Source organism: Ahaetulla prasina, chromosome 1, assembly GCF_028640845.1.
Source record: "Ahaetulla prasina isolate Xishuangbanna chromosome 1, ASM2864084v1, whole genome shotgun sequence".
In the NCBI taxonomy this organism is placed as follows: Eukaryota; Metazoa; Chordata; class Lepidosauria; order Squamata; family Colubridae; genus Ahaetulla; species Ahaetulla prasina.
Genome location: NC_080539.1, coordinates 216,522,246 through 216,547,496, shown reverse-complemented (window position 1 = coordinate 216,547,496; position 25,251 = coordinate 216,522,246). Strand labels below are relative to the sequence as shown.

The 25,251-nt window shown below is 35.1% G+C and overlaps 1 protein-coding gene across 2 annotated transcripts in view; it reads right to left on the bottom strand.

Annotated features, from left to right (window-relative positions):
- The window catches only part of LOC131202004 (neurabin-1-like), a 55,980-nt gene that overhangs the window by 4,580 nt on the left and 26,149 nt on the right, over positions 1-25,251 (bottom strand). Inside the window, exons 10-17 of one of the 2 annotated variants that reach the window (XM_058190503.1) lie at positions 24,841-24,931; positions 24,583-24,754; positions 23,795-23,946; positions 21,307-21,619; positions 11,236-11,317; positions 9,723-9,794; positions 8,151-8,346; positions 2,663-2,779 (exon numbers count right to left, since the gene is read on the bottom strand). In XM_058190503.1, coding sequence (XP_058046486.1) covers positions 2,663-2,779; positions 8,151-8,346; positions 9,723-9,794; positions 11,236-11,317; positions 21,307-21,619; positions 23,795-23,946; positions 24,583-24,754; positions 24,841-24,931 — 1,195 coding nt within the window. The remainder of the gene's footprint in view (positions 1-2,662; positions 2,780-8,150; positions 8,347-9,722; positions 9,795-11,235; positions 11,318-21,306; positions 21,620-23,794; positions 23,947-24,582; positions 24,755-24,840; positions 24,932-25,251) is intronic. The other variant, XM_058190512.1, reaches the window with a different exon arrangement.

The window sequence follows — 25,251 nt, the reverse complement described above, 5'->3', positions numbered from 1 at the left end:
GCAATTGTAATGCTTACTTATGTATGCATAAATCTATGTTGGTTTTAATATATAATTAACTGCAAAGTATTCTTTTATTGGCGAATTGGTTTGTTTGCCCTAGTTTGCAGTATCTCATGAAGATATTGCTAAGAGAACTACAGAGACCACGTTCTTTGTCATTATTACCACTTCTAGCAACAGTAAAATTTCTATCCAGAAATAAAGGTGTGGGTTTTCTAAAAAATATATACAATCTTTGACTAAAGAAAATAATCTTAATCAATGCCATCTACTGAGCACAATGCTGTCCATTCTCTATGCAGAAAAGTTTTACTTCAAAACGTTGACAGCGCATTCCAATGATTTTTCTGAGAACAATTTCATCATTATATAACCCATATTACGCTACATATTTCTCCTAGAGCAGATTACATTTCTAGCAAGTACCTGATAATTTAATTGACACATTTGATCCTGGAATTTCATCCTGTTTGCTAAAAACTGGCAATCTAACTATTTTAGTTTTCATGTTCTTTCTGGACCAAGAGATGCTATTCATTCCAAATTCACGACGTAAGCGGAAGTCTAAAATGCCTCAATTTTAAACTCAATTACTGTATTAATCTCGGTGGCCCTGCTCAGACTGAAGTATAAACTAGCTTGTGCATTGCATAAAGCCATAATATGAATTAGAATGAGTTAAAGCACAGCTTGAGACAAATCATACAAGCTGATGTGTCTAGCTAACAAGAACCAATTTCAGATAGAGGTAGTCAGCTAATACTGTAAACTAGCAGTCCCCAACCTTTGCGGCTTGGTGACCCGGCTGGGTGGGAGAGGGGAACTGGACCATGTGAGTGGCAGGCTGGCCTGAGTGTGCACACAGCCCTTGTACACTGGCCCGCCACTTGTGCAAGGGCTGCACGTGCACGGGCCAGCCCACCACTGTGCGGTCCAATTCCTAATAGGCCATGGCTTGGTAGTGGGCCATGGCCTGGGGGTTGGGACCCTGCTGAAAACTTTAAACTATTTCTGTTCACTGTATTTAACATGTTGTAAAATGGAAATTAAATGGCTGTGCCAATCCCATTTTAATTTTTTGGCTACAATACCATTATTCAGGAGTTCATTACCATATTTTAATACATATTACAAAGTTGAAGAAGCTTGGAGACAATAAGCACAGCACAAGCTACAGATTGCCTTTCCCTACTTTAGTTTATCAAGCAAACCAGAGAATCCAGTTTATTTCTTTTAAATAGGAAATCCATAATTTTAAACAAAACATGGATGGAGCCATCATTCTCATCCAACCAAAATCAACTCATGTTTCCAACAAAGCGAATAAACAGTCAAAAATAATTAAAGTGTTTTAAAAGTATAACATTCTTAAGACAACTGGAAGACACAGATACAGGAAAAGAATTTAAATTCCAAAATAAAATTCTTACAAAGAACCCCAAGACCATAAAAATAGAAATCACTATTAAAAACATTTTGTTAGCATAAACTACAATAAACTAGGTAAAGGTAAAGGTTCCCCTCCCACATATGTGCTAGTCGTTGCCGACTCTAGGGGGCAGTGCTCAAACTCGTTTCAGACCCAAAGAGCCAGAGCTGTCCGAAGACGTCTCCATGGTCATGTGGCCGGCATGACTCAACGCCAAAGGCGCATGGAATGCTGTTACCTTCCCACCAAAGGTAGTCCCTATTTTTTCTACTTGCATTTTTACATGCTTTCGAAACTGCTAGGTTGGCAGAAGCTGGGACAAGTAACAGGAGCTCACCCCGTTACACGGCAGCACTAGGGATTCGAACCGCCGAGCTGCCAACCTTTCGATCGACAAGCTCAACGTCCTAGCCCGAGCCACCACTCAGGGCTATAAATTATGTGGCTATAAACCACATAAAGGACTCTTAACACTTATCAGCAAATGCACTTATCTTTTATCACAAACAAAAACAGAAGTCCTCATTTAATCCTGCATAATTTTGAAAGACGCAGTTTTTCCACTTAAAAAAAAGGCTCACAAAAATTCTAAAATGATTTCAATGGCTAGAATTATACCCTATAGTCCAAAGACTGAAGAAGCATCTTAGCATGGAAAATGGCATTTGAGAACTCTGTAGTTCTGTTAGAAATGCCATTACATGCCATTCATATCAATCCTCTCACCAGCATCCTTATGAAGTATATTGGATTCATCAGATCTACTCAAAATCAATAAATCATAGATTTTGGTTACAATTAAAAATGATGTGCTTATTGGACCCATGTTTGGAAAGATAAATGTCTTTATCTTTTCAGAGATATATCTGTTCAGAGATATATTTTCTAAATGATGGCTTTATTTTTATATGGATTGTAGCATTTACTACAAAAATAAATTATAACAAATAATTGATAAAAATTATCACTTCATTTAAATGTTTAAATAAAAATGCCATTTATAATATTTAGAAATACATGTGAGAAATTTATTGCACATTTATTATTTACAAAACTCTATGAAAAATAATGATAATATTGACAAAGGAAAAAAAATAATGCATTGAACTTAAGCAGCAGACCAAAAACTGGCTAGCATAACTAATGCCTATAGTTATGTTAGGCAAACTGAAATGACAAGGTGGTCTGAACTGTGACATTAACACAACACACATACACACTGAAACTCACCTCATCTGAAGAGAAGGTTAAAGTGTGTGAACGCCCTGAAAGATTAGGCTCTGCCACTAACCCTGACAGATCACAACTTGGCTTGCTATGATATGAATCATCTATGAAAATTCTACTCTGCAAACAAGTGAAAATAATGTTTTGTTAACTTATCCCTTGGAATTAATCACAAGGAGACAAAGTACCTTTTTTAAAATGTAAAAATAAAAAAGCACCTACTTAACAATAGCATTAAGCTATATAATATATCTACAATAATATTCATCACTTATATAACCATTTATGTATTACTTCCCAACATATAATATATAAATATTTAGGTTTTATCAGTAGGAAGTAAGTATTTTAGAATACAGGGTTAGTGACGAAGTTATTCCTTGAGACCAGTGGTCATCTCAGATACAAAGTTATAAATGTTAATGGAAAATGGAGATTTCCACTAGCAGCATTAGCTACTGGTTTATTTCCAATTATGCAAAGGAGAAGTAATTTTGTTGGTTGCCCCTTCCTACTGCAGCCTTTTTATTTTGGAGTTTCCTTCCAATCCTCAGAAATGTATTTTTATTGGATTGATAAGAAGTACACAAATGGGCAGAGGAGACAGAAATCCTTTCTCCTGAAAATATTAACACCAAATCTTACAGGAAATATAATTTAGGATTTTGTCCATCACAACTGTATGGCCATAGAAATACATTTCAAAACAGTTTGGATTACAAATCTGAGTATTAGTTTATTTAGCCAGAATAGTCATCCAAAAGGAAAAAAAGAAACAAAAATGCATAATTCAGGTTTTTGTAGAAAAATTAAAGATCTCCTTAAAATTGGTGATTTGTAATATTATTATTATTATTATTATTATTTAATGAGAGGTCTTCAAACTTGGCAGCTTTCAGACTTGTGGACTTCAACTCCCAGAATTCTCCAGCCTGCATAGCTGTAGAAGTCCATAAGTCTTAAAGCTGCCAGGTCTGGGGACCCCGATTTAATGTATAAGCCGTTTGATTCTGTTTTAAGTCTGGGTGACATCTAAGTTTAAAATAATAGAATCCAATAATGAAAACATCTGAAAAATATTAACAATGAATTCTTACACATCAAACATCATACAAGGGACCACTACCCATTCTAGCTCAAGGTTGGGGGAAGAACCAAGTTTTAAGGGCTTGTTTAACTAAGGTCAGAGTGGGGACCATATAAATCTCTGAAGGGAATATTGTTTCAAAAAACAAGTGCTATGAGAGAGATGGCCTACTTCCTATGTCCCATCAGGTGATACTGTTTAATTGATGGGTTTTGGGGTATGCCCACTCTGCTGAATTATATAGGATGGGCAGAAACTGTAGAATAATAATCACCAACCTTTTTGAAACCAGGGACTGGTTTTGAAGAAGACAATTTTTCCATAGACCGGGTTGTCTATGGACAACCCGGTCTAGTTCCTGTTCATGCAAATTTTTGCCTGTCTATGCTCACCTCCACCTATGTGGCTCAGTTCCCAACAGGCCATGGACCAGTATTGGTCTGCTATAGGGTACAGGGAGATAAACAAACAACCTTTATAAATAATCACTAACACACTGAACAATACCTGGAAGCTTACTAACAACTAGGGCACCTGAAGAATTGAAGGTGTTATGTGGGTATGCCCATTACTACCCATGCCAATGCATGGGTTGCAGATCAGTTGCATTAAGTGGTCTCTAAAGTATAGTTCAAGAATATTCACAAGTTATGTAACAGTCCTAATATTTCAGGATTAAAGAGAGAACATTTCCAGATCTAGGTGGTCCAAAGAAACAGTTATTCAGTTTTGCCATGGTTAAGCTTAAGCTTATTCCTCCCCATACAGTTCTTCACACACTCCAGACACTATGACAAGATTTTGACAATATCATCTGGTCAGTTAGGGGTTGACATATACAACTGGTTAATTTGAAAGAGGGAACAAAGGGACAAAAAATATAGGATAACTATTTTGATTCTAATGATGCTTGTAAAAAATAAATTAAAAATCTAGGTACATACTTGCATATTAAGTGGAAAGGGCATAGATTATATTTATTTTTATGCCTATATACTGCCTCTCTGCGCAAAACAAACTTTTTGTCCCAGTTTGAAATACATTTAATTATTTATTTTTTCACTGTTTCAGGGAAATAATGTATGAAAAAGAAGTAAATATCTTGCTCCCTTCCTCTCCATCTTGGTCAATTTAAATTCAAATTTAATGTCTCTATTTATTGCATTAATGTTTTACATCGGTGTTTTTACTGATTTTAAATTGCCTAGAGGTGCCTTTGGCAAGATGAGCGGCATATTAGTTTATTAAATAAATTCCAAATGTGTATCATAGCTGCTGCTACAAAGGTAAAAAATATGTACAGGTAGTCCTTCACTTATGATTGCTCCAGTAACAACTGTTTGAACTTACAACATGCTCGAAAAAAGTTACTGACAACTTGTCCCCAAAGTTCAACTGTCCTACCATCCCACAATCATGTGATCGCATTTCAGACACTTGACAACCAAATTACATTTACACCTGGTTCCAGCATCCTGCAATCGTGATTATGTTTTGTGATTTTTTTCCAATGGTTCATTTTTATTATTATTTTTTACAAAAAACGCCCATTGGATGAGCTTGATTTCGAGTTATGAGCCTGTGATTTGTTTAATGACTCATAAAAATGGCTATAAAATTGAGTCTGATAATATGGGGACTCAACTTATGACAGCAATGACTCATGATCAAAATTCCAGGCTCAATTGTGGTAGTAAGTTGAGGACTACCTGTATCTGTTTAGCAACTTAATATTTCATAGCTCAGAGACACGGAACCTCTTTAAAATTTTTAAGTTGCTGAACATTAGATGCTAGTAGAACTCATTTAGTGTTTGTTATTTAAGCTGCATAACAAACAAATACTGCTCAAGATTAATGATCAGAATCATCAAGGGAATAGGTAGCTTAACTGAAATTAGACTACTAATAATTTTATTAAGTATTTATCTTCAATGGGGATTTGAAGGGCAATGGGTAGAATTGATTAGGAACACACTCTTTAAAGCTACTTATATTTTCCTTAAAGAGGTCCCGCTTTTACAACAAGAAACAGCATGAGAATAATGTTAAACAGTGAACTTTACCCAATTGACTTAATAAAAACATAAAGAAAGTATAACTAGTTTTAACAGCAACTCGCAGGATGTCATCACAATAGAATGTGAAACTACTTGTTGAATAGATCTACTTGTTTAATAATTTGCAAAAAGCATTTGTGCAATACCTAAATTGTGCAAGATGAATTACAATATGGATTCGATATTCACACAAAAATTAAGTGGTGATTCTGCAACTATTATTTTGCATCAACTAAACGATCCCATTTGATATGACTCAATCAATTTACATTTCATATTTCTTGTATTAATGTATTTAATGCGGTGCAAATATTAACTAATTTGGATGAAAAAAGGGAAGTGCCAGTCAGGCTCTACAGTGGGGATACCATATCTGGGAAAACAACCGTTTGTTTTGCATCCCACAAGACTCTTGGACATACATACATGAATGTATGCATTGTGCTATTGGAGCCACAGAGTGGTCAGTCTGGATCCAACCCATTATTGCTTTGCTAAGTTCACACAACATCCTAAGTCAAACAAAATTATATTATGGTTTAGCCAAACCTTAGGATGATTGTGAATCTAACCAGAGAGCTACTTTCCTGATTGATTCAATCTATTTTGCCAGCTGACAAGCCATACAAAATAAGTTTTCCCTACTGAAAGGAAACCATTTAGCCATTTGCAAGCAGGCTTAAATTGGTTAAAATTATGTTGGCAAATACTTTACAAGCTTGCAAGATATAAGAAATAATATGTCAAAGATAAGACAGACAAAATGGGGGGAAAAAGCATGGCTTGGAATGCATACCCAAGATTATCACCAAACTGAAATAACAAAAGAATCTATAAAAGAAAACCAAGCTAGAGAAAAATTTATCCACTAAATTAATATTTATCACAAAGGAAGTAGTATGCAAGCTTATAAATATTCTATGGGATATAAAACAAAGCACTAGACTAGAAGATGACATTATTATATTCAAGTTTTGGAATAATTACTTTCTGTAAGCACAGAAAATGTAGCTTTTAACAGATTTAGCTATTTATTATTTATCTAAATATTATTTATCAACTCTTAATACATAAAAATATGCAAGAGCCCCCCTCAATGATAAAAATTTTAGCAAATTTACTTAACATATTTTTTATTATAGCAGAGGAATCTCATTGTCTTCCATGTGTTGCTGCTTAAGTAGTTTAGAGGAAAAATTTGCCTGAAGTTTAACTATGTATTGAACAGTTTTACTATTTTGAATATGTTGTTTGCATCTTAACCAAGAAAGTTGCAGAGTTGATAGAATTTTTTTCTGAATGATATGGTAGATCACTGGTATCAAAAAGTAGTTTGCTTAGTATGATCAATTAATATTAATTAAATTAATTAAATTACTGCAGCAGGCAGGAAATAAGGCCACATATATCAACTTTTTGACCCAGTACTTTAGCAGTGCTGTTTGAGTCAGGGAATGTAATGGTAACGTTTGATTTAACAACAAAAATAAAAAAAAGGGTATGGATTACATTCTTTTTTAAATATCTTGACAGCCATCTTGCAAGTTCTTGGACCCATCATTACTAATCAAGATTTGCCAAGTAGAGACATGTTAATTTAAGAAAAGTTAGTATTAGTATTTTTTTCTGTACCTGCGGTTAGTTGCTTTAACTGTTGTACAAATATACGTATCTTTATAAATGTTTGGAAAAGCTGTCAGAAGCAATTTGTTTTAATTATTTTTTAAATAAAATTTTAAAGAAGCTAGCAGAAAGAAATAGTTATCTTATAGCCTGTAATAAACTACCTTTAATAAACAATATGAAAGGACCAATGAACCCAGAAAGATTTTGATCTAGCAAAATATTTCTCCTGATGGAATCGAGCTTAACAATCCCCCCCCCCCCTTAGCAGTCCTTTACAGTGTTAAATCCAATGCCCTAAGGACTGGATTATTCCTTAAATAGTGAAGTAACAGAGATTTGACTAAAGAGAAAGAAAAAGGGCTCTTTCCCATGACTTGAATTACTCCAAATGAAGTACTGCCTTATCAGGAGAAGCTCTCAATCCAACCCTTTCAGTAATCCTTTCTGGGCTGTAGAAGCTAAATTTAACTAGCATTTCATGCCATACTGAAATTTCACACATTAAGAGAGATATCTGCAGTTCTCACATAAACATCCCTAGAAATAGGTACAGTGATGACTAATGTGTAAACTGCATTTCCAGCTTGTATACAAGATATAAGGTACCCCTTTGGGTTCGAAGAAGACATAAAATAGCTCTAGAAAATCCAAGCAATACTAACTATAGAGGAAGTCAGCTATCTAAATGTGCATAACATATTCAAACAGACTACATTTACCTTGCTTCTGGTCTTCTCTTGACTTTGTTCAATGGCAATGTCCTGCCCACCCTGAGAAAAACTCAGGGTGCTACTAGAGCTATGTTCTTTATGGCTATCTCCAAACCAAGAGAAAGGCATACAAGTAGGAATAGGCGAATCAGAATCTGAGGCAGATAAATTGTTGTCAGGGTCTTCCAATAATTCTCGGGAACCTCTGAAATAATATCATGTCCATAAAACCATATATCAACATTTACTGTACATGCAAATCAAGCTATTTAACATGTTTGTCACGGTTCTATTTTAACATTCAGTATAACCATTTATAGCACAAAACTTAAAATAAATTTAATAAACTGTGAATAAGCTTGGCTTACTATTTTTAAAGCATTTTAAAAATAGTTCTGTTACTAAGGGATTTCTGTTTTATTTTAGCAAACAGAAGAACTGCCAGTGTTGAAAACCTTTTACCAATAACTCTGGAGGGTGTACACAGAAAATGTATATATATAAAAAAAAATATCTGAATATGTTATACTTTTCTTTTTTTAGGAAAGTTTATATAAGATTGGGTATAGAAACAGGCTTTCAGGTGTTATGTTTTCTGTATGGGAAAAATGACCTCACAATTTAATCCATGAAACTCCCTTTTTAATTTCACTATTAGCTTATTTTATTGTATAAAAAGGACATAATTAAACTGCTTCAAAACTATCTGAAAAAGGTTTCTGGAATCTAAAACACATTTATGAAGCTATTTCCAAATTAAAAGCAGCAATACAAATCTTTTAAAGATACAATTTAAATTGGGTATAATAGGTACAAATGAATCATTTATACAAACCCAAGCTCTTCAAACCTTAACCCATTTTTGAGTAAACTTCTATATAACAGTATCAGCAGATACCACAGCAAAATGATATAGACTGCTGTTAGAACACAGTGCATAACAAGACACACAGACTAATTGTTCTGCAAAAATATAAGAACTGGTTCTTAAAATACTACATAAAATACTTCATCCAACTGTACTTTCTCACATGGCCCATAGTTATTCAATGCTATGCCGGAGAGTGTGCAATAAAAATGGAACATTTATAGTGATTTAGGAATACAATACAAAAAGTTTCACCAGAAGTTATAATACTATAAACATACGATTAATAACTTGAAAACATATAAACCAAACTGCAGTGCAACTCGGATTTTTAAATATAGAATTTAAAAAGAAAAATTTAAAAATATAGGACATTTGTTCTCTTTTCTACTAAAATCACTTCCAATGAATCTCCACAGATACTTCCAATGAAGTACAAGGAAAGAAACTCATTGAAGCTTTGGTACAGTAAGTGCTTGGACTCTAGATTTTCTGGAAAAAGATCTTACTATTTATTAAATCTTAAAAAAACATGGAATGTTTTTTTTAAGATTATATGATGTAGATGGATGGAATGCTTGTACCTGGACATTTCTTTTCCTGAAGACTGAAATGCTCAATAAAGTATGCAATACTGAACTGTGAATTCAATCAGAAAAAAAACATTCTAATTCCAGAGAAATACTTCAACTTGGAATGTATCTTCTACATACCTGCTGTCCAGAGAACTCCTTGCATTTTCTTTTTCTTGCTTTTTGCCTTTACCCCCCGATTTTCTTAGGCCCCTGAAATTATATTGGACCAATAACTTAAGCACTTCATAAATCTTAAACCACAATCCTTACCTAGAAATAAGACTTATTAACTAAGGCACAGACTTGTATAGGCATGTACTGGATTGAGTTGTTCCAAAGTGCTCACATGATAATCCAAAATATAGCACTTTATCACTCTACTCTGATGAACACATACATCACAATGTATTTTACAGTTCAAAACTTTGACAATAGAATATATGCTACACTGAATACTTTATGAAATTTTATTTGCTGAATAATGAAAAATGACACATTATAATATAAATTAATGTAAAGAGAAATGTTTTCCTGAAAAATTCTAGGCAACAAATGACTTGATTTGCTAGAGTTTAAAATGCTATTATCATCTAGAATTCCTGTGATTTATATACCAGCAGTGGTTCTGAGTACTTTTCAGCATTATGTATAACATGTTAAATTGTCTTTTACCTTTAACAGCAATTTGCTATATAATAAAAATCTGATAGCTATCTTTCTAGATTTTAGACTACTTCAAACACATTATATGCAAAGTTCTGGCTCTCTGGAGAAGATGTGGAGAAGTTCCACTTTTAATTAAATCTAGATCCAAATGATAGTCCCCTAACAATTTAAAATTAGTCTGAACGAAATAATTTGGTTTCATTATTTAAATGTATACAAGTAGTCCTCCCTTAGCAAGCACAATTGGGTGCAGAATTTTGGTCACAAATTGTTGCGATTGTTAGGCGGATCATCCTAGGACCTGCCTTGATTTTTATCCCCATTTTTACAATGGTTATAAAAGGAATCACTAAGGTTGTTAAAGTGAATCACCTGGTGGTTAAATGAATCCATTCTTCTGAACGGCTGGTTTTTTGCTGAAAAATGCCAGAAAACTGGCAAAAAATGTCACAAATATGATTACATGGCCATGGGATGCTGCAACCGGTCGTAAATACAAGCCAGTTGCCAAAATGTGATTCTATTACCACATAATGGGTGGGGGTAAGGGGGGGGGAGTTTTAATTTTGAAGTTGGGTCATAATTTTGAGTCCATCATAACTTTGAAAGTTCATTAAATAACTGGTTGTTAAGCAAGAACTGCCTGTATTATGTATATAATACACAATAATTGTATAATACACAATTTTACTCATATCCTAATACTACTCATATCCGACTACTACTACTACTAATAATACTGTAATTTAAGTCAAAACATAACCCAAAACTCAATCTTTGAAGACAAATAATACTTTCTAGTGGCGTAAGGCACCAAAAAAGTTTCCCATGATAATATAATAAAAAGACTTAAAGTGATATTTTAATATATGTATTATTAGCAATAATTATTCAGATGAATGTCTAATTTTGAATGTAACAGAACTATAGTTTAATAAACCAATGCAAGATTAATTTTCTGTTGTTGAAACCAAACAAGTCATACCCAAAATCCGGAAAACGTCTTTTGGCTTTCCCCACAGAAGGACCGTCTCCGGATTCAGCCTTTTCTTCAGCTCTTTTGTCATCTGTAATAAATATATTTACTGACATAAATTGTGTACCATAATGACCATTTAATCAAATGATGAGAGAAAATAGAACAATTTTACATAAGGATAAACAAGATGTTACTGAGCAAAACTTTCTTAAGGTGATAATGTTAAAGTCCTAGATCTTAAAAACAGTGAATACGGTACAGTAAATAATTAATAGGTATAGGAAAATTAAAATAAGCTTTCCTCCAAGATAAAAAAACACCCTACACCATGTCTTAAAATAACAAATTCTGAATAAAGTATCTTTGCAATTACCAATGGTGAAGATTTATAGGTAGCAAGTTCTCAAGACAGGGCCTAGTATCTACAGGTAAATTCTGCATATCTAATTTGAAAGAGGTACATAAGACAGAAATGATGCCCACTCAAAAACTTGAGGAGGAAAATCCTGTTATTTTCTGATTTCAGTAAAAAGCTGGGTGATTTCGGCCAGTGAATCTCTCTCAGCCCAACCCACCTGATAGGGCTGTTGTAGGAAAATAGGAGGAAGGTGTGTTGGATGTATTCATCATCTTGAGTTCTTTGTAAAAATAAGAAAGGCGGGATACAAGCAAATAATTTCCCAATAGCTTCTGAAATACTTTAAAATCTAGCCATCAATGACAAGAACCTCTACTGCTCTGAGAAACAGCAATCAATTTTTTGTCTACTGGGACATAACGAAAAACATATAACTTCCATAAAGGATTCTCAGTGTAAAACCACAGAGTACATTAAATTACCGCTGAGGACAGTTTTAGGAAGTTGTATGAATACCCTCAAGCCAGAATGATATTTAGACTGCTTAATGATCGCTAATTATTGAAAAGCTTTTTCAATGTTCTGTTTTTTCCATCAGTAGTTCTTGAAGGCTGATATAGGAAGGTTGCATGTTCTGTTCATGTAGCTCAGGGGCCATTAAATCCTTATCTCATAACACGCTTCACTGCATTTCCCACAGACTTCATAGAAGCTCTATATTGTATTGGAGCTTTTATTCCCTGACCACTCAGGTGAATTTTACGTTCAACATCTCTTATTAAATAAAGGTCCCAAAATAACAGTTGTTAAAGTTGCATTACTAGCATTTATAACATGGGCTAATATAGTTAAAGCATAGGTAAGGTAAAGAATGATAAACAAAATAATATTATTATTTCCTTTCTTTCCTTCTTCTGTCCATTTTTAAACAATTTAAGACCTGCATTATTAAGATAAAACGTATATCCATGCATTTATAATACTTTTTAATATCCTCTTTGTTTTTAATGTATTAGACTATATAAAACTTCAACGCCTTACATAATGTAAGCCGCCCTGAGTCTTCGGAGAAGGGCGGGATATAAATTCAAGTTAAAAACAAAACAAAACAAAAAAACACCAAAAATTTTACTTCTGAAATGACTTCATTCTACATTATTCCACACTGTAACTCTCTACAAAGGCATCCAATTTCTAGTCACCTGCTGTATATTTGGGGATGAAAGAGTTTGGTGTTCAGTCTACACTGTAAAACTTCAATGATAATGAAAGTATTGTGAAGTCATGGCGGGATAAGTAGGGGCTTGAACAAAAAAGATTCAAGATCGCTTAAACTCTGTAGAGATTCTCAAATCTTCAGGACATGCCAAAATTAAGATTTCCAGAATCTTGAATAAACTGTAGCAAAGTTGCAAGATTGGGATTACGATTGAGAAGTAGAAAGTTGCTGAGTACTATTGAATTCATTTCATTAGTGGAACCTTTTTTTACCAACAGTATGCAAACAAATACAATTATATAAATGTGTATAACAATACTAATGGACCACAAGTTTAATAAATATAGCAACAAATAAGTGAAAAAAAAAAAAGGCCTAAAATTGCATTAATAAGTAGTTTCAAATACTGACAGTATTCCTTGAAGTCTTGTCAAAAACAAGCTACTTCAAAAAATTGGTTAAAAACACTGTTGCAAATTAATTTTAATTTTTCTTTCTGGTGTTGTCTAATTTTTCTGGTCAACTCCCACGCTCTCGAAATCCACTCTTTCTTGATATATTCCAAATACTGGGGATACAGCCAAGAATAATATGCATATTCTTACCATACTGCAATAGAACCAGAGTCATATGAATAATCTTGCTGATGTCGGCCCCAAATGCAATAATAACAGGATACAGTCAGACCATATGTGTTTACATTCTGATTCCTGAGGGAATCTTCAATTACCCAAACATTAATTATAGTCACCTCTTTTCAAACACTCTTTCAGTTGTCCAATATACATGACGTATGCTGTTGTATCAAAATAATTTTAAGTTAATAGGAAAATAATTTCATATTATTTAATGTGATCCTCCATTGATTTATCAGATTAGGACCTTTAAGCTCTTTATAGCCAAGGCCTAGAGCGGGGGTGAAATGCTATCGGTTCGCATCAGTTCGTGCGAACCAGTAGCAGCGGCGGTGTGTGGTTCATTAAATCAGTAGCGGCGGCAGCACAAAGCTCCGCCACCCACCCAAATGTCGTTACTTCCTGGTTTCAGGAAGTAACCTGTTTTTGACCCTCTGCCAGGGATGAAATGCTCCTGGTTCGGACCGGATCACCTGATCCGATAGTGATGGCAGCGGGTGGTTCGGAGAACCGGTAGCAAAAATTCCTGCCCCCCCTTACCCCTCCACATGCCCATCTGAGCAGCGCAATCATCATCGGCCGAAAAAATGCTTTTAAAAGTATAAAAAAAAGCCTCTGATTTAAAAGTAAAAAAAAAGCCTCTGATGATAAGCTCAGCTGGAATTGTCAGATCCCTTTCAAAGCATTTTTTCTACAAGCTCTTCAGCCGAAGAGGCTGTTAAAAAAAATGCTTTGAAAGGGTTCTGGTGATCAGGCAACTCACCTGGGATCATCAGAACCCTTTCAAAGCATTTTTTCTACAAGCTCTTCGGCCAAAGAGGTTGTAGAAAAAATGCTTTTAAAAGTAAAAAAAAAAAAAGTTGGCCATGCCCACCTTGTCACATTACCCCCCCACCCCACCCAAGCCCACAGAACCGGTAGTAACAAATTTTACATTTCACCCTTGCCCTCTGCACATGTACAGAATGCTTTGCGCATGTGCAGAGGGTCCAAAATTGCATGTGATGCAAGCATAAGCGGAGCACATGCATGTGCATAGTGCGCACACTTCCAAACCAGTAAGGAAGGGTAAATAGATTTCACCTCTGGCCTAGAGCCATGATGGCGAACCTATGGCACATGTGCCAGAGGTGGCATGCAGTGCCCTCTCTGTGGGCATGTGAGCCGTCACCCCAGTTCAGGTTTGCCATGCAAGTGCGCAGGTGCCTCCCACCAGCCAGCTTGTCTTTTGGTCTCTGATGTACATGCAGGAGGCAGGGTGTACAAATGCACAGGAGGTGGGGTGCATGCAGGGGCTATGCACATGTGGGGTGTGTGTATGCATGTGTGAGGGCCATGCGCACACACGCAGGGGGTGGGGTGCATGTGGGGCGTGTGCGCACATTTCATTTTGGGGGTTTGGGTGCACTTTGGGCACTCAATCCGGAAAAGGTTAGCCATCACTGGCCTAGAGGTAACTACTATGAAATTCCTTCAAAATTACTTTAAAGATTATAAACTAAGGAGCAACAGATAACTTTTCTGGAACCTCTAACCATTATTGGGCTTCAAAAGCAGCAACTACATGTGAATGAAATAAACTAAATAATATGCTTAACTTAAATATACTGCTAAGAAACAGGGTGGTATTTTTTTTTTTTAAAAAATCAGGTTTTAAAAACACTTTCCTCAGAGTTGAGTTGAGTTGACCAAAAGTGATAATAGTATTAAGGGTTTATACACAAAAAATAATTTAGATGCTATTTTGAACCTGAATATTTTATTACATGTTACAGAACCATCAAGCTTATCATAATAAAAACGACGAGATAAAATATAGTGCAGCAAGATGACAAGAAAGGCAAAAGGTACAATAAGAAAAAACAAAGAACGGTGCACCATTCTAAACTGTACAGAATATTCTGGTCCACATAGTATACATCGAATTAATTTGTTATTAGTAAAGCATAAATTCTGCAGGCTGCATGTGCACACTTACCAATGGCTTGTATTATCTTAAAGTCTTTGTCTGCCAGAAATATATTATTTTTAACATGACATGACAATACATGACATTTTATGGTTCAGTTATATCTGTGACCTAATTGATGTTACAGTGGTACCTTGGTACTCAACAATAATTGGTTGCAGGAGGCAATGAATACCAAAACGATGAGTATCAAACAATTTTTTCCCATAAGGAATAATGTAGTGAGTCACAAGGTAGCTGACATCAGCAAACTAGTTTGTGATCAATAACTAAACAAAGGAGTACCAGGACAAAATTTTCACATCAAAATACACTGAATACCAAATTCAATGAGTTTCAAAGCAGTTGAGTACCAAGACACCAAACTGGCAGGAAGAACCAACACTCCAGAAGATAGGCTTAAGACACAGAAGATCTTGACAGACTTGAACACTGGGCACTATCCAACAAAGTGAAATTTAATTGTGAAAAAAATAAGAGTCTACATTTAGTCAAGAAAAACCAAATACACAGGTACAGTATAAGTGGAACCTGGCTCAATGGTAGTAACTATGAGAGAGATCTTAAGAGTCCTAGTGTATAATCACTTAAATATGAGCCAGCAGTGTGCTGCAGCTGCCAAAAAAGCCAATGTAGTCCTAGGCCGCATTAAAAGAGGCACAGAATCAACATCAAGTGAAGTTATAATGCCTTGGTCTTGTCACACTTGTAAAAAAGATATTGAGACTCTAGAAAGGGTGCAGAGAATAGCAACAAAAATGATTAGGGGATTGGAAGCTAAAACATATAAAGAATGGTTGCTGGAATTGGGTATATCTAGTTTAATGAAAAGAAGGATTAAAGGTGACATGATGTTCCAATATCTCAGGGGTTGCCACAAAGAAGAGGGAGTCAAGCTATTCTCCAAAACACCTGAAGGCAGGCCAAGAAGCAATGGATGGAAACTAATCAAGGAGAGAAGCAACCTAGAACTAAGAAATTTCCTGACAGTTAGAACAATTAATCAGTGGAATAACTTGCCTCCAGAAGATGTAAATGCTCCAACACTAGAAGTTTTTAAGAGGAGACTGAATAACCATTTGTCTCAAATGGTATTTCAGCCTGAGCAGGGGGTTGGACTAAAAGACCTCCAAAGTCTTTTCCAAACTCTATTATTCTGTTAAGGTACCACTGTATATATTTTTTTTACACTTTTTGTCTTGCATAGTTGAAGGATCCACTCATTTTAAACTGCCTTTGCATAGGTCAGTGATGACGAACCTATGGCACATGTGCCACAGCCTAGCAAGCAGAGCCCTCTCTGTGGGCATGCGAGCCATCGCCCAGCTCAGCCCGACAGAGCAAGTGCGCCTCCCATCGGCCAGCTGATTTTCGGGATGCAGGGTGCATGTGGAAGATGTGCACACATGCCCCCACGCGGCCCATTTTTGGTCCCAGGAGGCTGCAGGGGTTTCAAGTAGTTTTAATCAAAATACAGTTAAAACGCTATACAAGCCATTGAGAATATAAATACATATATACAACAGGAACAGGAAGTGTCTCACAGGAGCAAATAGATGTAAATCCTAGAGAGGCAGGAAATGCATCACAAAACAATGGAGATGAATGCTAAAGAGGAATAAAGCTGCATGCAAGGCAGGGAGGCTTACTAGGCCCAAAATGGGGCGGCGGGAGGGTGTCGCACGCACATGTGCAGGGGGGAGCGTGGGAGGTCACGTGTGCATGCACAGGGGAGGGGTCGTGTGCGCATGTGCAAGAGGGGGTCGCATTGCATTATGGGCGCCAACACGCACGTATGCTTTCTCTCGCGCTGTCGGCACACAATGACAAAAAGGTTAGCCATCACTGGCCTAGGTCCTATTATACTTGCCAACATTCCAACAAGTTGACAATCAAATATGACAATAACTCTCAATTTGAGCCACAGTAAGGCTAAAATTTGAAATTCCTTATTCCAGACAGTAGTCAACATTATAATAAAGAAACAAGAATGAACTGGAACATGTGGGAAGTTAAACCCATGTCTCTTAGCAGGTACTTGTATTTATGCAATGAAATCTTCCTGGAAGTCCTTGCCATAGAAATTTATTCATTACCGTACAAATTTGTTTAAGGTAATTGGATGGAATAATAAATATGTAAAAGCCTCTTAAAATATAAATCAACTGCTGTGCTTAAATATACATCTTATACCAAGTACTCAAAGTAATCATTGATTATCTGTCTCGATTATCTTTCATCTCCACAATGAGAAAAGGTCATCAGCTGAAAATACTGTGGGAATTTTTATGTTGTGATAAAGAAGTCAATATATAAACTAAAATGCCCAATCCTTACACTTTTCTAAATGCTGTTAGAGCATCAAGTCTGCTTTACAGAATTTGCAATTTACAGAATTTATGTTATATATCATATATTAATAAGATTGGGAACAGACATTTCTAGTCTATAAAATGTAAAATATTATCAACAAATAACAACAGGAGAGCAATCTTCATGTATACCGCACTGTAAATTGAAAAAAAGAGAAGGTTGCTTCTGGTGAGGAAAGGCAGGCTGATGTTCTGTGGACAGCGGAAGACATTATGGCCAAAAGGCAATTAGATGCTATATCCAGGTTGCTGAATTCTCTCTGGAGCAAGGGGAGATCTTCAGATTATGCATGTGAACTCCAGACAGCGGGTGTATGTGTGTGTGTCAGTAGAAGGCAAACCTGCACCTTTTTACAATGTCTTACAAACAATCCTCAGATTGCAATGAACTCAGAGCCATTAATGTAGTCTTTTATGGACTCAAGGTTCAACCAAACCTGAGCTTTTTAATTACTTTGGCATGTATTTTTAATTGCTCATTAAAGATTGAAAACCTTGAGGACTGAAAGTCTAGTTTTATTAGTTTTATCTGTATAATCTTCAATAAAATTATTAGAAAATGACTGCAAGAATGCTGCAATAACGGGAACTTTGAGGACCTGTTGAGCCTAGATCAGTCTTTATTTACGTACACTGTATAGATAGAATTTTGCCAGACTAAACCTATCCTAACAAATATATCCTATGAGATTCTAAATGACTTTTCTAAATCTCTTCCACTTCCCATGATCTAGCTCTAAACTGTTTGTCTGCCCTCCCCCACCTTTGTAGAATGTGTTCCCTCCCTCTAGGAACTTCCTACATTATTGTAGTCTATCACATCACCTTCCCTTTTGTAGACACATTCCACCACAGTACCACTTGTTCAGCATTGTCATAATTTTAAATGTCATTATAAACTAAGGATTACCATTAAACCAAAGATACTTCAAAAATTGCCAAGATATTATATCAGTTGCTTTCTGATCATCAAAAAAACCTGGGCCTCTGGTGGCTCAGACTGCTAAGACAGTCTGTTATTAACAGCAGCTGCCTGCAATTACTGCAGGTTCAAGTCCCACCAGGCCCAAGGTTGACTCAGCCTTCCCTCCTTTATAAGGTAGGTAAAATGAGGACCCAGATTGTTGGGGGCAATAAGTTAACTTTGTATATAATACAAATGGATGAAGACTATTGCTTGACATAGTGTAAGCCGCCCTGAGTCTTCGGAGAAGGGCGGGGTATAAATGCAAATTAAAAAAAAAATTATAGCTGTCTTAACTGATCAATTTTTAGTTAAAGCAAGAACATCTTGAAAAAAACAGTCTGAGCTAGAACTATATAGTATAAAGGGGTAAACAGTTATCTTTTTAGAGAGTTATAAAGTTTTTGCATTTATTTTTATAGTTATCTATCTTCCCCTTTCTAAAGGGGAATGGTAATGGTATTCTTCCTAAGATTCAGCATTAACATTTCTAGAATTCATTTCAGTTCTATTCTTTAATATGTCCCAGTCACTCTTATACAAGCTTTAAAATATTTATTTCCTTGTTTCAGTTTAATTCCAAATAACATAATCATTTTTATTTTTAATTCCATTCATAGAACAATGTTCTATTTTCAACAAAATCAACTCTTTTAATTTGACTACTATATTCCTGGCTTTCTTTTACTACATTTTTAAAACTATCTCTTTATACACAACATACTCTATTTTTTGGAGTATAAGACGCACCCTAGTTTTTTGGGAGGAAAATAAGAAAAAAGCTGATTGGCCGATGGATCAGCCTTTCAGAATACCCTCAATCAGCTGTCCCCAGAGGTGAATTTTAGCAATAGATTCCTTGGTTGTGAGCTCTGTGCCTTGCTTTTTCTTTGCTTTTTTTCATGCCTCTGAAACTTCTGAAACTCTGTTTTCTGTTTCAGAAAAAACTTTTTTTTTATGCCTCTGAAAGCCTCTGAAACAGCTTCAGAAAAAAGTCTCTGAAGCTCTGTTTGGGGGCTTCTTTTCTAAAGCTCTGTTTGGGGCTTCTTTTCTGAAGCTTCGTTTCTGATGCTTTTTTCAGCGTCTGAAACCTCCTTTTGAGATGCTGGGTACATTTGGAGTATAAGACGCACCCAGCTTTTCACCCTCTTTTTTGGGGGGAAAAAGGTGCATCTTATACTCCAAAAAATACAGTACTTTTTTTTAATGTAATCATTCCCTTACCTGTATTTTTCCTCATTAAGGTCTTTTTAACTTTATTATTTCACAAAGCATTCTTTTTAACACTTTACATTAGTGTTAACTTTGTACATTTCTACAGTATTCTATAATACAATTCTTTTCACTATGTTTCAAGCAGCTTTCAAAATAATTCCAGAATAGTTTTCCCTGGGATTATGTTCATTCAAAATGTTATACAGTTTCTCAAAATTCATCTCTGATTCTTCATTATCATTATCAATTAAAATACAACATATAACAATTACCACTCTATTATTGATTCCTACTTTCAAATATTACCATAACCTATATATACCAATTTATAAACATCAGTGCTTTCATTCAATTAAACTTAAACTTTCATATTTGAATTCATTACTTCACAAGATCAGCCTACCTTCAGATTTACATACCTCATTTTTCTGACAGTTTCAAATAGACAAATACAGGTAGTCCTCAAATTGTACCACTATTGACCCCAAAATTTATGTTGCTAAGTGAGATATTTGTTAAGTGAATTTTGCCCCATTCTATGGCCTTTCTTGTGAATCTGCTCAGTTGTTAGGTTTGTGCCCCAGTTATTAAGTGAATCTGGCTTCCCCATTGATTTTGCTTGTCAGAAAGGTGATCACATGACCCTGGGACATTGTAATGGTCATAAGTATGAACCAGTTGCCAAGCATCTGAATTTTGATCCCATTAGCATTGTGATGATGCAAAGATCATAACTGTGAAAAATGTTCATCAGTAACTTTATTCAGTGCCGCTGTAACTTTTTTTTTTTGTTTTTTGCATTTATATCCCGCCCTTCTCCGAAGACTCAGGAAGGCTTACACTATGTCAAGCAATAGTCTTCATCCATTTGTATATTATATACAAAGTCAACTTATTGCTCCCAACAATCTGGGTCCTCATTTTACCTACCTTATAAAGGATGGAAGGCTGAGTCAACCTTGGGCCTGGTGGGACTTGAACCTGCAGTAATTGCAAGCAGCTGTGTTAATAACAGACTGTCTTAGCAGTCTGAGCCACCAGAGGCCCTCAACTTTGAACAGTCACTAAAAGGACTGTTGTAAATTGAAAAGTACCAGTACCAATACCTTCAGATTTAAGATGTGATATGTTTCTTCTCACTTAAGGACTAATTTAGTCCAACAAAAAATTCTTTTTGGGATATCCCTTCCCTCCTTTTCTCTATTCTCTTTGTGCCTTTTCTGAAGCAGATCTCCATATTTCTCCAAGAAAACCTGCAGGTTCTGTGACAGTGCAGACATAAGAAATTCTTTCAACCACAATGATGCCCAGTTGGATGAACATAACACAATCATCTTAATCTTACCTTTGTTCACTTTCCCCTTTCCTTTTGATTCTCTTTGCTTAACATTTCGGCAATATCCAGCAGGAGAATTTGGAGCAGAATCATCATTAGGTAGTGACTGAGATATTCCAGCAGTGTCTTCTGTCTGCAGTTTATACACCGGAGAAGAGTGCACAGAAAGTGGTGGACTTGGTTCTAATGAAAGGTCACTGTTTTCAGCACACTCCAATTTATCATCTTTTTTATCTGTATCGCTTTGCTGTGATGAAATGTCCTTTTCTGGCACATCTGGAAACTTACTCAAGGTATTTTCTTCCGTATCATCATTAATGTCCTAAAACATAAGTAAGAAAACAACATTAATATTTTAAGCAACTTTAGGACTATGATTATTCAACACCCAGGTTTTCCTACATTGCTCATTTGTTAAAGCTGTTATCCATAATTCGCTGTGAATCACTTTGCTGAAATAACTTAAAGTAACATCAAGACAGTATCCTTTTTGGGATGCCTTTGTTGTGAAAGTTTTCTCTAGAAATATTCCCTTGCTGCATACCACTCTCCCTTTGTAACACAAATTTAAATTGCTTAAGTTGTCATACCAGAACCTGTTGCTTAATTTGTTACAACTTCACTTTCATCACATCTTTTCATCTCTATGTACTAACATATATAAATAAGCAATGTAATTATATTAATATGAAATAAAATGTTAAAATGTAATTTTAATTACACGTATTATGCAAACATTATATATTGTTTTTAATAACGTGCATGATTCTTTTCGTTACTATGTATTAACATATAATTAAACAGTCTCTCTCGGTCCTCCCCTCCCTCTCTCGTATATATGAGAGATCTCTTTTGTATGTATATATGTATGTAAAAGGCAGCCAAAATAAATAAAATAACAAGCAGTAGAATATCAGTTAAGAATTCAGATAAAAAAGAAGCATTCATAATTCAGTATGCGGCATTTAATAATTAAGAAACTAATAAATCCTGAGATTATGAAGTCTTAAGTGACACTGGAAGACTAGTAGCAACGTAGCTAGGACAAGAAGCTTTGTAAAGTTAAATAAAAACAAGAAAACATCAAAAGTATCTTTTGATATTTTATAGTTCTTCTTTTGATTGGAACTGTTCAAATCTATGTATGCAGTAAAACATGTAAAGGAATAGCTGTATTATCTAAACAGAATTTTTTAAAAAGATAGCAAAGACAAATATATGTCTTTTTCAACCATATTAGAAATTACTTTTGTTTGATCCCTGTCATTTTTCAAATTTCCTAAGTTTGTGATTCTTGTACTCTACGAAATAGTTTAAAAGAGTAATTTACAGTTACTGTACAATCTAACTTTTAGTTAATGCCAGATTCAAAATAACCATAAAATAATTTAATGCAAACCTTTGTTGAAGTAGATTTCCAGCTTTAAAAAATCTTATATTGAGTGGTTAGAATGCAGCATTGCAGGCTAATTCTGCTGATTGCTAACTGCCAGCAGTTTTGCAGTTCGATTCTCACCAGGCTCAAGGTTGACTCAGCCTTCCATCCTTCCGAGGTCGTTAAAATGAAGACCCAGATTGTTGGGGGCAATAGGCTGACTCTGTAAACCACTTAGAGAGGGCTGTCAAGCACTGTGAAGCAGTATATAAGTCTAAGGACTATTGCTATATAAATAAATGGCAAATTACAGTGCAGGTCAACCTATTTTAATTGTCTGTTTCAACCTCCTAGCAGCCAAGATATGGTACTCAAGAGCGTACTAAAGCTTTGTTTTCATATATCTTAAACACAAGCTATTATAAATCTTTATTTTTTCCTCATAGTCAGCTGTTTCAGTATAGATTATAGGGCTAATCACAAGGACGGCTGAGCTGTATGCTTTAAATTGATTTTTAAAGTCCTTTCTATATTCCACATTAGTAATGATTTCCATAGAGCTAAACTAAATGTAAGAAGAAATCAGTTTTATAAGAAATGAGTATTCCCTTAAGCAGTAGAAAAAGGCCTGTGAAATTATATACTTTCTAGCCAAACCCAAATCCACAAACTAAATGTAACAAATATAGTATTACTTTATCCTCTTCTACCCAATTTAAGTTAGCTATTTAATAGCTATTTTCCAAGAAGGAAAGTACTTGCACATCTGGAAAGAAGTGAGACTAAAGAGATAATATAAAACCCCTTGTGTCCCTGTTAACTGAATCCATATTTTTAAGTAACTATATATGCCTATTAGCCTAATATTCCTCTCAAAGTCTGTCAAATGCACTAGCAGTTGAAATTTGATAATTACTAGAAAGCTGCAGAAGAATGAATGGTATCTACATCAATTGCAAGACGTCCAGAGTCACTTAGTTGAGTTGGGCGGCTACAGAAAATGAATGAACGAATCAATGAATGTTAAATATGGCTTAAAACATTTGTTTGAGAACCTCATGTATACTTTAATCGTAGACAAAGTACCAAATTATACCTGGAAAAATAAAATGAACACTATACCTGTGAGTTTCTATCTTTTTGTTTGGCACCAAGAGATTCCTTTAGCTTTGACCGAGAAGGCGGCTGACGTTTTACTTTCAAGGCAAGCTGGGCCTTAGCTTTATGAGCACTTGTATCTAACCTTGGTGGATCTCCAACAAGGGTATCAAAATCTGTAACAAATGCATAGTCATTTATCAAAGAGTTACTATAGTATTTATCCATCACCCCATTTTACTATGAAATTATTCAACATTCCCTTTTATTTGTAACAATTGGACAAATATGTATTGTTTTACAAAAGACGATAATTATCATTGTACCAGCTGTAGTAGAAGGACAACTTAATGTCATGTTATAAAAATGTATTGTAGGTCATTTAAATGGTCCTCATTTAATGATTGTTCATTCGGAGTCTGTTCAAATTTACAATGGTAACAAGTAGTGGCTACAATGAGATATTGTAGTCCCTGCAGTCCTGATTGTGGGCTTGCAAATTAAAACTTCACAGGTGGCATGATCACATGATCATGATTTGCAATCTTCCCTGCCAGCTTCCCACAAGCAATGTCAATGAGAAAGCCACCAGAAAGTTGGAAGTCAAGTTCAAGTGGGATATTCACTTGATGGTGGCAGGCGGGACTGGCCATTCCTAACCGTGCAGTTACATGGTTTTTTGACTTATGACCACGCTGCTTAACAATGGAATTTTTAGTCCCAATTAGTATAGTATCTACCAATTAGGACTTTGTCAGATGTTTAGATATCATAGTTCGCAGAGCATACCAATTGATATCTTTTTTACTCACCAGAAAAATCTAATTTCTCCACTGAAGATTCTATTTCCTGCATATCACTCTTAATTTCAAAATGTTCTGCCAGTTGTTCAGTATTCGGTGTGACAGAGTCTAATAAAATATTATTTCCAAACATATAAGGGAGTTTCTCATATATTTTTAATTTGTCTTCAAGCTCTGTGATCTGAAGATGATAAACATTATTTTAAAAACCAAGACATATTTACAAAGACCTTTAAAATAACATTTAAAGTATCATTTTGTCCAGACCTTCTCCTGCAAAATTTTTAATTGATTTGCATGTTCCTGATTGTTCTCTTCAATAATTTTTGTATGATCTTCTTTTATCGTGAGTTCTTCTCTGGAAGAGGGAAACATAAATTAGGCAACATAAAGGAGTAACAAGAAAAAACTGAAGTTTACTAAATTGAGCTTCTTAGCAACCAATCATTTTTCTTCTTTAAAAAAGAGACAGTTTCCTTTTATCTTCAATTTATTGTTTATATTGTATTATTTATTAGGCTTATTTGCCTATAAATATATATGAAATAATACACTCGGACTGATGGTATAAATGTGATATAGGGTTTCAACCTCTTTCCTGTCCTTTTTTTCCCCATCTGACCTTTGCTCTTCCATCTTCACCATGTCTCTCTTTCCCCCATTCCACTTTGCAGAACA